The following is a 16,083-nucleotide window of genomic DNA, read 5'->3' as shown; positions in this document are numbered from 1 at the left end:
TGTCATTCCTTGATAGATCATCTTACTAATTTTCCCCTTTCAGTTAATGGAGAATCATCCTCATCTGCACCAACTGATAATGCTTCCACCACGGGTACTGCAATAGTATCTGGAGAAACCGCCTTGTCTTCAAATTGCACTAGTACTACTGTTGAAGATCCTCCAGTTCAAGAAATACCGACCTCCTCAGAAAACAATGAATGTATTCTTTCCAGCAGTGCAGCATTTGGGTCTGAAGCTAGAAGTACGTTAGATCCTTCTACCTCCAGTTCTGGAAGTAGCTCTGCCTTCGAAGCAGCCAAATTAAGACAGCCAGACGTCTGTGCGGAACCTGTCCGGCAGCAGTCTGGAAATGCCAACACAGAAACTCTGCCATCGGGGTATGTTAAATTAATGATTGATGGTCTCTGCCTCCAAGAAGCTTGTTGAGTGGCTCAGGTTTTTAAACATACCTACAATACAGTTTGAGAATGCTGTGATAAAAGTACGGTGTATGCAGTGCTGTCCTGCACAGCTTACAGCAGTTAGAGTTTCTACTCTCTAGCTGTGGAAACTGCACCTCTAGAGGTCTCTACCTCATTGCCATCATTTTCTCATCACTGTCACTGTGTCCGTACCCTTTCTTACTTTCTGAGCTGTTTTTTCTCAGTGCTCTTTACTGGCTCATCTGATTTTGCCTATTGCCTAATCGTGGTTTCAGCCTTTGGTCTTCTCCTGAATGTGCTGCCTCTGTTGAATCTTATACTCTCCCATCATTTTAACTATTAAATCTATATGTCCAGACCAGACCTTTCTCTGAGCTTATTTTTATCTACTTACTGGAAATCTCCACTGCTTCCTGCAAGCATTTTTGGCCATACAGTATCTTCCCTTTCCTCTCAAAAATCATTGTCTCATTGTCCCTTTGTCTTCTATCTTTGGCAACTTAGTCATTTATCTTAGTCTCATGTGTCTGCCATTATGACACCGATATGTAAGAAGCTCTTCTTACTGTCAAGAACCTCATGATCTGAGGGGGGGTAAAGATAAATAAATAGTCATTGTCTATACAGTTCAATTAAAGCTAAGCTAGAGGTCTAAGTTTAGGGTGCTGTGGGAGGGAACATATGTAGAGGGAAGTTAGTGGGGAGTAACCTGCTATACTGAGATAAAGAATACTTTCTGGAAGAGATGACCCTTGAGTGGATTTCTGAAAGAGTCGTAGGAGTTAGCAAAGCAATAATGGAGGCACAAGTGGTGAAAGGTTTCATTCTCAGTGGAGCTAACTGCACATTCGGATTTCTAACATCCATAAACGAGTAAACTGAACTCAGGAAATGGTATTTTGTTACAGCTTGAGTTGAGCGTTGGAGGAAGCAAGCTATGTAGTACTGAAGAATAAACAGTCCTCTGAAGAATTTTGTATACCTGCTAAAAGTTTGGGAGTTTTTTCCTGAAAACCATGAATAAACATTAAAGAATTTTAAGCAGGGGAGTGCCACAGTCATATTTGCATTTTAGTAAAATTATTCTAGGAGTGGTATAGACAGATTAGGAGTTAAGGGACAAGCTAGAATAGCAGCTAGGCTGTTTCATAAATGAGAGAAGTGGGCACATTCCTGTTTAAAGTTGTAAGTACATAAACTTAATTCTGTGCGGCCAAGTACATGCTTCAGCGTGCCTGTAGCCACCGTATGTGATCTTTGCATTAGGAGAATTTTGTAGGGATCTAGATGAGTGATTTTCAAATTGCAAGTTGCAGCCTATTAACAGATTGTGACCAGCATTTGAAAACATAATAAAGTAAGTCAACATGGACTAGAATGGAAAACTGAAGTGTGTTAGGTAAACATTGTTTTGGGAAAGTTTGTTTTTCTGATGTGTGCTTGTGTGTATAAAATCTGTAGGTAAATAGCAGTCTAGGGTGAACAGAGGCATTTAGGTAAAGTGTATTCTTACTCTGTGAGCTGTTACCTAGAAGATTGAGATGCTACTTATCCAGGTGAGAAGTAAAAACAGCCTGCACTAAGGTAGATGCTAGTCTCCTGGGGCGACGTTACGATGGGTGTGGTAATTAGCTGTGGGAGGTAGAGTCGGAGGGTGGAGGCAAGGGTGACCCTTCTGGCTTATGCAGCACTTGGCTTGTGTGACCATCTGAGCCAGCAGTTTCCAATCCATGTCATCTTCCCTCTTTCCTCAACAATCTTCTTAGTTCCCATGTGTCCGCTCCTGGGTAACTTACTTGGCTAACTACACAGTACATTCGTAGGTGCTAGAATCATGAGTGTTCTGAAGGAATCGTATTCCAGCCCGAGTGAGTGTTATGCCAAGCATGGTCTTATTACCTAGAGCCCTTTGCTTGTTCTCTGACTGTTGTGCGGAGTGTTATTCCTCAGATATCTGCGTGTCTCTGCTCAAATGTTAGCTTGCTCCAGAGGCCTTTCCCAATTCCCTCTGTCCAAATCAGGTCCCTCTGTCCCCATCCCCTGCCTTATTTTTTCCCAACCTTCTGTTATGAAAATTTATAAACACGCAGAAAAATTTAAAGAATTTTACAGTGAACACCCATATATCTATCTACCACTAGGTTCTGTAGTTGACATTTTACTCTGCTTGCTTTATCACACATCTCTTCATCTCTCCATTTGTCTAATGTTTAAATATAATTTCCTGATAACTAAGTTGCAGATACCAGTACATTTTGCCCCTCGAAACTTTGGCTTGCATATCGGTAACTAGAATTCAATATTTGCTTAAAGATTTTTTGGTAAAGTTTACATAGAAGGAAATGCATGAGTCTTAAATGTGCCATTTTGATGAGTTTTGACAAATGCTCAGTTGTCACACCTTTATTAAGACTAGAGTATTATCCTCACCTCAGAAAGTTCTCTCAAGCTTTCAGTCAATCCCTGTCCCTACTTTGAGGGAGGCAACCACTGTTCCTCCCTAAAAGCTTTTTTCCACAATAGATTATAGATTCGTTTTCCCTGTTGTAGAACTTAACATAAATGGAATCAGTATGTACTCTTTTGAGTAGCGTTCTTTAAATCAGCATGATGTTATTTGTATTACTTTTCTTTATAACACTTAAATCACCATGAGACATACATTTGTGTGTTTCTGTCAGTTTTCTCTCCACTAGACTGAAAAGGGGGCTTTATTTTGTCCATTTCTGTATTCCTCGTGCCTAAAACTATGCCTGCCATGTAGCAGGTACTCAATAAATATTTATAAGTGAATTAGTGCTTGATTAAATGATTTTGAGTGAGTGAGCAATTCGGCAAAGGCCCTGGCTTGTAAATGCTTCGGAGGAAATGGTTAACAAGGTTGAAAGCTACTGAAAATTCAAGTGAGATAAGAACTGAAAGGCACCCATTGAATTTAACAACAAAGAGATTATTTATTGTTGATCTTTGACAGAATGATTTCTGGGAAATAGAGCTGTATTCAGACTGCTATGTGATGGAGTGAATGGAAGGGATGGAAGTGTGATAGAAAACTCTTTGAAAGAGTGAGAACTAATGCATAAAACTTTTTCCCTGTGAACACACAGGGAGAGAGGAGTGTTTGGTAGAAGCGAGCAAGAAAAGATACAGTATTGAGGAGTAGTTTTTTGCTTTAAAAAATGGCAGTGACCTAAAGGGTGGTCAGTTGCTGATGGGCAGGAGCCAGGAGAGAGATTGGCAAGCCGTACAGGAGAGAGGGGCAGCTGTTGATCGTGGTTTATGAGAAGGCAAGTCTTACCACCTACCCCATTATCCAAGTTTGAAACCAGTAGTTATCCAATCAGCAACTAAATTCTATCATTTTTATTGTAATATGTTTAACAAAATTCTTCCACATTTATTATTATTATTATTTTAACAAGGTCTTTCTTCAGCAGTAGGTTTTGGAAATTTATGAGACAGGGAGGCTACATCTGAATACTGGGAAGGGAGAGTATTATGGTTGAAGGTGAGGTGTGTGTAGCGGTTATAAATTAGCACTTATCCCCATGAAATTAAAGAATTCTACTGAGAAGTTCTCATCAGTCAACCTGGTAATTTGCAACTATTTGAGGGGTACTCATGAATTTCCACTGCAGGGATAATCTAGTCTCTGGCCAGTTCCAGCCCATCACTCTTATAGGACCCCCGGGTACAGCTCTAGTTGGCTGTCACTGTGAGTCTCCCACACCAAGCTTGAGACCACGCCCCTTTATCCCTGTACCGCCTTTTTCCCCTGCCAGCACCTTCCTTCCTCGTTGCTGCCCAAGGCCTGCTCTGGTCACCACCCACACACTGGGGACTCATTCTTGGCAACCGTCATGCCCCCAAAGGTAGACTCTTACTCTGGGAGTGAAAACTCAGCAAGTTGCCTCCCCGTGGATCGGCTGCCAGGGCAGGAGAGAAAAGCACACTGGGATCCTAGAGTCACTGGGTCAGGTGGTGAAACTGACCAGGCTCCTCCCATGTGGGCCAGGAGTTCTTTGTCCCAAGAATGTTGTCAGCAGAGGGCAACTGGGTACGTGGCATGTCCACAGCCTGGGATGCCCTACCCCAGGAAGACAGGGTGGGGCATGACAGGAGTTTTTGCTCTTATTATGTAAGTTCCTACATAATGTTCTTGATTTTTCCTTTTGGCCCACAAAGCCTAAAATATTTACTATCTAGCACTTTACAGAAGAAGTTTGCCTACCCTTGATCTAGTGAATAGAATGTAGAAAATTCTAAAGATGATATCCAGAAGTAGTTCTGAATATGATGTGTGTTGCAAGCAATTTAGTTTGAGAAAGATAAATTCTCTTTGGAGCAAAAACACTGAAATCTGGACGTGATCCCCTGTTTTGGAAAAATTAAGAACCAGTGGCTAGAATTATGCTTGGAACCTAAGTGCTTACTGAATATTGAATATTAAATTAGAAATATTTGCAACTAAGGATAAAACTAGAAAATGGCTTCATAACCCATTTTATGGATGGTATACTTGGTTATATTTATTTTTTCCCCTAATTTAAAATTTGTTTCTGATCACAAAACTACGACATGACCAAATAAAACATTTAAATGATACAGAAACCTTTAAAGTACCCCTTAAGCTTACCACAGAGAGAGTGGTGTCTAAATATTATTCCAGCGGCATATATTTGAGAGCTTCTCTCGGTCATTGTTCTAGGCACTGGGTGTTCAGAAGGGCAGGAGACCCCAAGACTCTGCTGCTGTGGAGCTTGTGTTACAGCAGGCTGACCAGCAGTGGCCTTGCATTAAAAACCTACTCAATAATGTCAGATAGTGACAGGTTCTATGAGAGGAAGGATAAAAGTAGGTGAAAAGGATAAAAAGAAACTATGTAAATCACTATTTTGCAAAGACTTGTAGAATTATTTTAAGAAAATGGAATCACACTCTACATACTGTTTTTCAGTTGCTTTTTAAAACTTGGTCATATATCCATGTCAGTACAAGTAGGTGCACACATTCACCAAATACTAATAAATGTTTAGTAAGCATCTCTTCTGTGGCAGACACTGTGCTATGTGCTGTTAGTACACTGATGAGCAATAGAGATCAAGGCCCAAGCTTCGTGAAGCTTTTGGTCTAAATGTGTAGGTTTACCTTAATCCTTTTGAATGGGTTTATAGTATTTCCTTTTGTATTAATTATTGCTGTGTAACAAATTACCCTAAAAATTTTGCAATTTACAACAACAAACATAATCTTACACAGTTTCTGAGGCTCAGGAATCTGGAAGTGGCTTAGCCGGGTGCTTTTGTGCAGTGTCGCGCATGAGGTTGCAGTCATCTGGAGGATGACTAAGTGGAGCTGACTTTGCAAATCCAAGAGAGCTGAACTCTGGCCTGTCAGTGGGAAAAGCCAAGTCTACGCATTGGTGCTCCCAGAAGGCCCAGGAATTGGCAGCATCAGATACCTTTGGAAGCGGCTGCGAAGACAGCACTGTAAACAGCAAGATTGTTTGAAAGTCACATTGAGAAATGAATCCCTACTTTTCCTCCCTGCAGCTAGGACTGCTACCTTGCCTAGGGGTTTCTTCTCTGGAGGTTCTCTGCATTTGGAACACCAGGCACAATTGAGGGCAAGGTACTGTACTACACCAGGGGACATAAGTGAACCTTTATGATGTTAATAATTGAATAAAGTTATAAGTGAATTTCCAAGCCCACATCCTTCTTTCATACCCAAATCCCAAAATACTGACAACCAGGATTTTACTATTCCACCCAGGAGACTGGAAGTGTCTTCTGTCGAAGGAACCCCCCCGCAAAGACTAAAATACTGATAATCTGTTTGTTCGCCAACAAAATAGCCTCATTATATCGCCCTTCAATTAATTCCACAATCCACAAGCCCCACCCACAAAGCTCCCGGTCAGTTTTTTTGGTGCGCTACTCATTAGACATCAGAGGGAAACCTTTTAATGTGAAGGGTAAAGATCAAAACAAACACCTAGAAAATGCTCTTGAAGAAAACAGACTATTTTAATATTCTCAGAGGGACAAGAGTAGATGTAACATATTAAGGAAGAATGAGGTTTGTAAAAAGCTCTTGGAAATCTAATTCACTGGAAGATGTGGCTAATAAAGGTAAATGAATTTCCCAGAAAGTAGAACAAACATAAATTTATAAAGTAAAAGAAATAAAATAGAAAAATTAGAGGACCAGTTCAGAAGGTCTGATAAGAGAAGTTCCAGAAAGAGAAAATAGGAGGAAATATTTAACAAAATAACCAAAAATAACCCACCTTTTACAAACAAGAAGGAGGAACTTCCTTATGGAAAGGGCTCACCAAAACTCAGGATAATAAGTGAAAATAAATCTATATTAAGATAACTTGTTATGAAAATTTTAGTACATTGGGGCCAAAGAAAAAAATCATAAACATTTCCAGAGATTTTTTAAAAAATGGAAAAAAAGCAAATCTCATAATCATCAGAACAGCATTAGACTTTTCAGAATCAACACAAGAAGCTAGGAGACAATATGCCTTAAATGCTGAGGGAAATTATATTCAGCCTAGAATTCTGAATCTAGTCTCACTGTTAGTGTGTACACAGAATAAATACATTTCAGACATCCTAGGTTTCCAAAAGTTTACTTCCCATGTAAGTTTACTTTCTGAGGAAGCTACCAGGATGCATGTTCCTCCAAATTTAGGTAAGTAAAAGTGAAGGACGTGGGATCCAAGTGAAAGGAGTTACCAGCAAGATGATGAAAGGAAAGCTTGATGGCAGGTGTGACTGATAAAGTACCCAATGAGCTTGAATATCTTGAGAGGAGATTTATGCAACTAGAAAAGTATTTGTAGTTAAATTAATAAGTACGAAGAAAATAAGGAAATGGGAGGAAAGGAGACAGTTAAAGAAATCATGGTGTGTTCATAGCTCAGCTGTCAGGAGGGTTTACACAGTCATAATAATTATAAGGGAAGGACACAGCATATGTGTGTATTTGGAACAGTTGGAAGGAGGGCCCAGGTTACAGTGTATATGCGTACATCTGTGCAGGAAAGAGACAGCTTTACCTTTCATAGTGAGAAATCAATAAATTATACTTGAAATTAAATTAGTAGAGTAGTAAGCTTGTTAATAAGAAAAAAGAGGTAAATACTAAAAGAATTGGCTAAAACAGTTGAAAATGTTGCCTTTGGGGAGTAGAAAATGAGATTAGGGGACAGTAGGCACTATTGTTTTATTGTAATGAGCCTCATAGACTATCTGAAGGTTACATAATTATATAACTGTGAGATATATATTAAATAGTATGTGAAAGTATATATAATTTTGATAAAAATTAAAGCTAAATTAAAAGTAGTAAAGACATTGTAAAGAAGGTTGGAAACCAGGAAATTTTGATATAGAATAGCAGTACAAATTCAAGAACTGATTATAGGAATTAATACCTAAAAATAGCAAAAGTACCATTATCAGGAAGTTCTTGAAACTTGATATATTTTGTAGGTATTTGTTTTTGGCTGTTAAGCTTTCCTACAAATCAGTAACCCACTGGTATGTGTCCTAGGTATTCCAGAAATGTGTTTAAAATGAAATTCCATATTTAAATCCTGCCTTTCCATGAACATTTATTATTATATAAAAACATATGAAGTAAATCTGAAATTTCAGGTTATTATTTTTAGTAAAATACTTATGAGGAATATCTAAATTTTTGTAGTTACAGGGTAGCATGAATGTTCCAGTGTAGGATTTTATACCACTGTTTCATAATAGATAATTTTAATAATCTATATGATCCTGAATCGGTTGTGAACTTGGGCATCTTTATTGTTCATGGTTACTATTTAAGCTTGTTTTGGCTAATGTTTGTCAGATGCAGCTTAAACAAATGATTATTTTTTGCATGCCATTTAAATATGTATGTATGTGTACACCTTGTTTAGGGAATACTTTAATACGTATGGTCATTGTGTAGGAAAATAATTTAAAAATTAAAGGCCTCTCTAATCAAAAAGAAGTCAAATTAAATTGGATCCTTGTGTTTTAAGAGAAAGGAAAATATTTTCCATTTATTCTACTTTCAGGTGAAAACAAGAATATTAAACTCGGAAATACCAGGTTTTTATTGTGTATGTTTAAATTTTTTCTTCTATACCATTTTAAGGAAAGACTGGAGAGGAAGAAACGGGGATCACAGAGGAGAAAATGAGGGTGGGGAAAATAAGAGATTGAGTGTCTTTGAGATAGAACAGAAAAAGATAAAATTGGATGTCCATAAACTCAGAGGCTTACCAAAGACAAGAGAGGGATAGATGTGCACAAAAAGAAGACACTGTATGCAGATAGAAGAAAGAATTTTGATGGAGCTGTGTCACCACATACTTTAAGGAGATTTCTGCTAAAATCTTTTAGATGTTTATTTCTTAAATTGCAAAAATGGATATTACTTCATTGACATTTTGTGCTCTGGGCATGATATTAGGCTGAAAGTTCCTCTGCTGTTGATTAAATTTCTGTTTTCTGATGATTTGGAATCTGTAAGTTAGTAACTTCTAAAACTTTACATATTATTCTGTCTCTCCTCTGCTAACTGTACTTACTGAGTTGCCAGTGCTGTTGATGAAAGGTGAATAATTAAGAACTTAAAAGGCACAATAGGGACTTCCCTGGTGGTGCAGTGGTTAAGACTCCACACTCCCAATGCAGGGGGCCGGAGTTCCATCCCTGGTCAGGGAACTAGATCCCACATGCATGTCTCAACTAAGAGTTCACATGCCACAACTAAGGAGCCCGCGTGCCACAACTAAGGAGCCTACGTGCCTCAACTAAGGAGTCCTCGAGCCACAACTGAGGAGCCCACCTGCCGCAACTAAGACCCAGTGCAACCAAATAATAATACATACATAAATAAATATTTTTTAAAAAAAGATATCTTCTTTAAAAAAAAAAGCACAATAATTGAGAAAAGAACATTTTATGTATATATGTGACCTTTTAAAGTAAAACTTATCTGTAATTTTTTGGATTATAAGAAGGAACATTTTTCAGATTGTCTTAGTTTGCTATCTTTTATTTTGCTTTTTCATTGAAGGTGGGACAGAGAAAGATCCTCATGGTTAGAACCTATTATGTGGATCATAACACTAGAACGACCACATGGGAGAGGCCACAACCTTTACCTCCAGGGTATGTAGCATCTTATGCATCTTCAGTGTTGTTTATATACATGTAATTTTAAAAGTTTATTTAATACAACATAAAATGATTCATTCTACATGTTATGTTTCCTTGATTTGCTTTTGTGAATGATGAATGTTCAGTAGATGAGATTTGTTACATTGTGTCTCTTTTACAGTTAGTCTGAAGGGCTTCCAAGAGATTGTCAAACATTGGCATGAGTTTACTGAGAGTAGTTGCAGAATTTTGATCTAATTTCAGTCCTTGTTATTTTTTAAGGAATGAAAGTCATATTTAGGATAGTTTATATGTATGGTTCTCCATAGATAGGGATCTAAACTATGCTATTGAATGACACTTATGTAATAAATATTAGTGTCATTCAAAATTATTATCTAAAAGATTGCTGCAAGTAAAATTGTATTACATTATGACTAAAGTTATAGAGGGTTTTAAATGAAAAAGCATTTCTATTACATACTAAATAAAGTTTATGCTCTTAAGCGGTCATTCAAGGCCATTCACAAACTGTCCTTCCAGATGCAACTCAGGGTCCACCAATATAAAACATATTCAAAGTCCAGAAAATTCAGGACAAGAACTATGTTATTTTTGTGAGATTGGTTGCTGAAAGGATACTGAAATCATATAAATTAATGACACAAATTGGCTTAAGGTGAACTAAACTCTGGAGGATGGGGAGAATTCTGGCTGGTAGAGAAGGGCATTCTGTTCTGAGGGGATATTAAAACAAAGTCATGACAGAATGAAACATATGACACATTTGGGGCCAGCAAGTAATTGATTTGGCTCTCATATGGGTCCCTTGAAAGACCTTAAGGGAGGTAAGGTTGAAATGGTGAATGGGTTCATTTTTATGCCATGCCAGGGAACGGTGATAGGTGGAACGGCATGCCTCGATCTGCACTTTAGTTCAGCAGCAGTGTAACCGTGAAAGGTAGGTTAAAAAGCCATATAAGTTGAGTTAAAACCCTTTACATGGGCAGGAATGATAGAGGCAGATTGCTAGGTATACAGTAAACACTCAGTAAATGTTTATCAAAAAAAGAGGGAGAGGGCTTCCCTGGTGGCGCAGTGGGTGAGAGTCTGCCTACCAATGCAGGGGACACGGGTTCGAGCCCTGTTCTGGGAAGATCCCACATGCCGCGGAGCAACTGGGCCTGTGAGCCACAACTGCTGAGCCTGCGCGTCTGGAGCCTGTGCTCTGCAACGAGAGAGGCCTCGACAGTGAGAGGCCCGCGCACCGCGATGAAGAGTGGTCCCCGCTTGCCACAACTAGAGAAAGCCCTCGCACAGAAACGAAGACCCAACACAGCCAAAAATAAATAAATTAATTAATTAAAAAAAAAAAAGAGGGAGAAAGGATAGTCATACTGTTACTGTTCAGTCTATGGCCTCTTTTTTTAGACAGCCCTTAGAAATCATATAGGGAAGAATGGGAAGGTAGTTTAGCTAAAATAGATAGCAAGTTACGTGTTCATAATTTTTCTGAGGAATATCAGTATTTACATTCTTTTAAACTTAGCTCTTGGACTTGATTTTTAAATTGTTTGAGTGAAGTATTACCTACTTTCCAGTTTCTTATAGTAAGAGATTATTTATTTTCATTTTCACTATTGCTTATTTTATGTTTGGTAGTTGGGAAAGAAGAGTTGATGATCGGGGAAGAGTTTATTATGTGGATCATAACACCAGGACAACCACCTGGCAGCGGCCTACCATGGAATCTGTGCGGAATTTTGAACAGTGGCAGTCTCAGCGGAACCAACTGCAGGGAGCTATGCAGCAGTTCAACCAACGATACCTCTACTCGGTAATTAGGAAATTATAAGATGTTAATACAGCTTTTCCTCCAAGCATTTGCCCTTTTCTATCTTGGTGATTTTTCTTAAATGTTATAGATTACAAGGTGTTTTTTAGTTGATCTTTAGTAAATAATTAGCATTTCTGATATACATAAGCACTTTTAAGTTTTTTTAAAATTCTAGTTTACTATCATAACTATACAATCAGGTTTTTGTCCTTATTAAGTGGTAGTTTCATAAATGCAATTTCTTAATAAAATAACTTGTGTTTGACAGTTCCCAGTCTTCTATTTTTAGTTATAATCATTTGGTTTGCTTTAAACAAAACCAGTTACCTCCTGATTTTACTTAAGGCCAGTCTTGCCATATTCCAGCTCTTCTGATTCCCATCCCAGATTCTCAGAAATGCTTTCATCTGTTTTGGCCCACCAAATATATATTCTTGGGATTGGAGGTAGTTTTGTCCAAAAAGAAATCTAATGCTGTCTGAAAATTTGACCAATTGGTGATCTGTTTATTGCCATAAGCAAATATCCACAAGAATTGGGGGTGGAGGGGGCTTCTGTTAAATAGGTTTGTTTGCAAGAAGTAGAAAATATAAATTTTAAGTTCTGGGCATCTCTAGATAATGTTTTGAGGCAACTTGAAACCCCAAAACGTAGAAAGGAATTAGGAAAGATACAAAAAGAAAACTTAACTCTTCAGAATCCTACCTCAGGATGGCTCATTCAACTCCACTTTCTTCGGAGGTTAAATAATAAGTTCTCACTTGCAGGTTGATCCACTCTCCTGGTTGTCTATAGCCGGCAGAGAGAGAGTGGGCCAACTCAGCTTACACTGCATCTTGTGCTGTAAGTTGCTGGTTCTTTAGCAACTTATACAGAAGTCTGTGGTCAGGTTCCATCGTTAGCTGTATATAGTAAACAAATTATGTACTGTGTGTGTTTGTTTTGGTTGGACTTTGTTGTATATATGAAAACCTTGGGGAAACAGGGCAGAATTAGGCAAGTTGTGTATCAGAAGTGTGTTCTACAGATAACAGAACATCTTTAGACAGATTGAGGTTTATTATCTAAATAATATTGAGTACAATTAACAGTATCTATTACAAGGTTATAAAATGTTTATCAAGATACATACACTTTATCATTAAGAAATGATTTTTCAGGTAATGATTTTTATATTTGACATTCTTTAAAAATTGATGGTAAAATGTTTATATTTTCTTTTGAATATATTTCTGGGTTGTAATAATGTGTACGTATTAATGTATGTATGAATATATAAAAGATATTAATACTAAGGTAAAAGTTTATTTGTATAAAGATAATACTGGTGTTTAATATTATTTATTAATAGGCATTTGTTTTAAAGAGAACTGTGATAATTATTTTATTTTTAAACAAATAATGTTACCTCATTTTAACACTACAATTTTCTTTTCTTTTTTTTTTTTTCTTCCATTTTTAAAGAATTTGTTACAATATTGCTTCTGTTTTATGTTTTGGTTTTTTGGCGGCGAGGCACGGTTAGCTCCCCGACCAGGGATCCAACCCACACCCCCTAACACTACAATTTTCTATATGCTCTTTTCTCATGGCGTTTCACTCCTGTGGACTATTACGGAAGGGCTAAGAGATTAAAGTACTGATGTCGATATATTATTTCTAAATCATTTTAGAAAAACTATTAATTTTATCACTTAATTGACTCCTCTTAACTCATGACATTTTTAGGTCTTTGTGTCTTGAAATTACTATATTCACATTCCTTTATCGTGTTTTTTAGAAAATTACTATAAAATGTGATTCTGCCAAGTGCTTAAGTTTATGCTTTTATATTAAAAACCTGATTTTTAAATTTCTCCTCCCAACCCTTTTCTCCAATTAGGCTTCAATGTTAGCTGCAGAAAATGACCCATATGGGCCTTTGCCACCAGGCTGGGGTAAGCTAATATGTTGTTGGTAAAAATATCTGAAATGTATATATAGCAAATAGTTATTAAATGCTACGCTCGCTCTGTTTTTTAGAAAAAAGAGTGGATTCAACAGACAGAGTTTACTTTGTGAATCATAACACAAAAACAACCCAGTGGGAGGATCCCAGAACTCAAGGGTATGTATGTATATACTGCAGCCTTACTTAAGTGATCTTACACATGTCTGAAGATGGAATCAAGTAAACCTTGAGTCAGACATTTTTAGCACCTAGAAAATGATCGCCTTGTGATTGTAACTTTATCTTTTAGCTTACAGAATGAAGAACCCCTGCCAGAAGGCTGGGAAATTAGGTATACCCGGGAAGGCGTTAGGTACTTTGTTGATCATAATACAAGAACAACAACATTCAAAGATCCTCGCAATGGGAAGTCATCTGTGTAAGTGAAGTTCTTAAATGCTGTTTAATGAGGATATAAAGTTTCACTTCTAATTTAGCGTCAAGTTTAGCAACAAATTTTACTTTGTGTATTAAGAAAGTCTACACAAGTAATACCCTAGTATACCTGCCTTTGCTCTACTTTATTACAGAATGGATTTGTGGCACATAATTCCTTAATAAGAACAATAGCAAATATTTAGTGATTACTATGTGCCAAGGATTCTTCTAAGCACTTTATATAAATTAGCTTTTTATCTTCCAAAACTTCCTTGAGGTAGATGCTGTTATTTTCCAAGTGTAGAAACTGAGGCTTAGGGAGCATAACTAACTTATGCAAAATCATGACAGCAAGTAATGGAAGTGGTTTCAGACCAAGGCAGTCTGTCCGCAGAGTCTGCGCTCTTAACAGTGATATCTTTGCATCACTAAGAAAGTAGAAGCAGCCATAAAGTTTTTTACAAATTCCTACCATTACATCTATCTACCTATCAGTATCTGTCTTCCCTCTTCATTCTAAAGATGAACTGTCATTGTTCCTATCAAAGGCCAGTCCCTCTGGTGACACACTAGATCTTTCCCCCTCTTTTCCAATTAACTGCTCCATCAGTGATCATGTTTCTATCTTCCATCTTTCTCTGATGAATTATTCTCATCATCTGTTAATTCTCTTAGATTGAAAATGAACAAGTAGAAAGCCATAACTCTTCAACTTATAAATCCATTCAGTGAAAATTCATTTTTATTGCCACCCTTTACAAGAAAACTAACTGAAGGAGTTGTCTCTATACTGCTGTTTCTAATTTCTCTCAGACTGACAACAAGGAAGTTTCACTGACCCTGACCTTACTAAGGGCACCAGTGACCTCCACATAGTTGAGGGGTTGTTTTGCAGTTCTCTTTTGACACAATAAGGAGGATTTGACAAAAATTTCTCTCTCCTGGCAAAAGTATCAGTAGTACAGGGACTCAACTTTCATGATTTCCTTCTGCCTTTTCGGTCTTACTTCTTCCTCTGTTTTTTGGGGTCCTCCTTTTCAGCCTGTTAACATTGAAGTACCCAGAGCTCTGTCCTTAGATCTCTTTTCTTTTCTGTCCGTGCTCATTCTCTTGGTGAATCTTATCCAGTGTCATGCTTTTAAAAACATTTCTATATGCTGATGACTCACAAATGTTATCTCTAGCTTTTCACTTTTCACTTGAAATTTTGTTTCATATATTCAGCTGCTTACTTGATAACTCTGTTCATAACTCTTTCCTGATAACTGCCATCAATCAGGCTTGTTCTACCTGGGATATTTCCATCTCAGTTGAAGGCAACTCCACTCTTAGGTGTGCTTGAGCCAGAAATCTTGGACTTATCCTTGACTACTCTTTCTCTCTTACCTCACATACAGTCCATCAAGAATTCCAGTTACCTCACCTTCAGAAGGTATCCAGGACCAGCTGTGTCTCGCTACATCCACTGCCACCACTTTGGTCCAAGCTACCACGCTCTCTCACTTGGAGTGGTGCCTCTAAGTATTGCTCTGCTTTCTACCCACACCTCATGTAATACTATTCTCCATAAAGCAGCAAGACTTTTTAATTTTTTTCTTTTAATTTAGGTAAAAAGTTATTCCTTTGCAGAAAACCCTTCAGTGGTTTCCATCTCAATCAGAGTGAAAAGCAAAGTACTTATAGTGGCCTCCAAGCCCTTATGGCATCTGACCCCTATTACCTCTTCAACCTCATCTCTGATACTTCTTCTCATTCACTCTGCTTCAGCTTCCCTGGCCACTTAGCTGTACCTCAGACATCTGAGGCTTCCACATCTGGGCTTTCATTTCCTTTGCTTGGTATGCTGTTTCCCTCAATATTGTCTATATGGCTTATGCCCACCATGTTTTTGCTCAAATACTGCTTTATCTGTGAGCACTACTCTGTTTACTCTTTTCACAATTTAAAAATTCTTCCCCACTTCACTCCTTGTCCTTTTTACACTGCCTTTTCTTCCTTCTTGAGGAGTGGGAGTAGTGAGATATTTATCCCCTTCTAACACTAAATATATATTGATAGTATACTTATTCATTCTGTTTCTCGTCTGTCTCCTTCACTAGTACATAGGCTGCACAGAAACAGGTATTTTAATCTGTTTTATTAACCAATAATACTCTCACTATCTAGAATAGTGCCAGGTACATACTGTGCATTTTGTAAATATTTGTTGAATGAATTCACTTGAACCTGACAACAAAAGAGAACATTTTCCATCCATTCCAAAATGTTCCCTAA

At 37.7% G+C, this 16,083-nt stretch overlaps 1 protein-coding gene across 1 annotated transcript in view; it reads left to right on the top strand.

Moving 5' to 3' along the window:
• The first annotated feature begins 243 nt into the window (after positions 1–243).
• Positions 244–16,083, top strand: part of WWP1 (WW domain containing E3 ubiquitin protein ligase 1) — a 45,521-nt gene continuing 29,681 nt past the window's right edge. The window contains 6 exon segments of the mRNA XM_036830059.1: positions 244–380; positions 9,522–9,616; positions 11,267–11,441; positions 13,324–13,378; positions 13,464–13,548; positions 13,682–13,810. Coding sequence (XP_036685954.1) covers positions 9,543–9,616; positions 11,267–11,441; positions 13,324–13,378; positions 13,464–13,548; positions 13,682–13,810 — 518 coding nt within the window. The 5' untranslated portion in view covers positions 244–380; positions 9,522–9,542.

The sequence above is a fragment of the Balaenoptera musculus genome, chromosome 17 (assembly GCF_009873245.2).
Source record: "Balaenoptera musculus isolate JJ_BM4_2016_0621 chromosome 17, mBalMus1.pri.v3, whole genome shotgun sequence".
In the NCBI taxonomy this organism is placed as follows: Eukaryota; Metazoa; Chordata; class Mammalia; order Artiodactyla; family Balaenopteridae; genus Balaenoptera; species Balaenoptera musculus.
The sequence above is the reverse complement of the archived record's forward strand: the minus strand, read 5'-3'. Positions and strand labels throughout refer to the sequence as shown.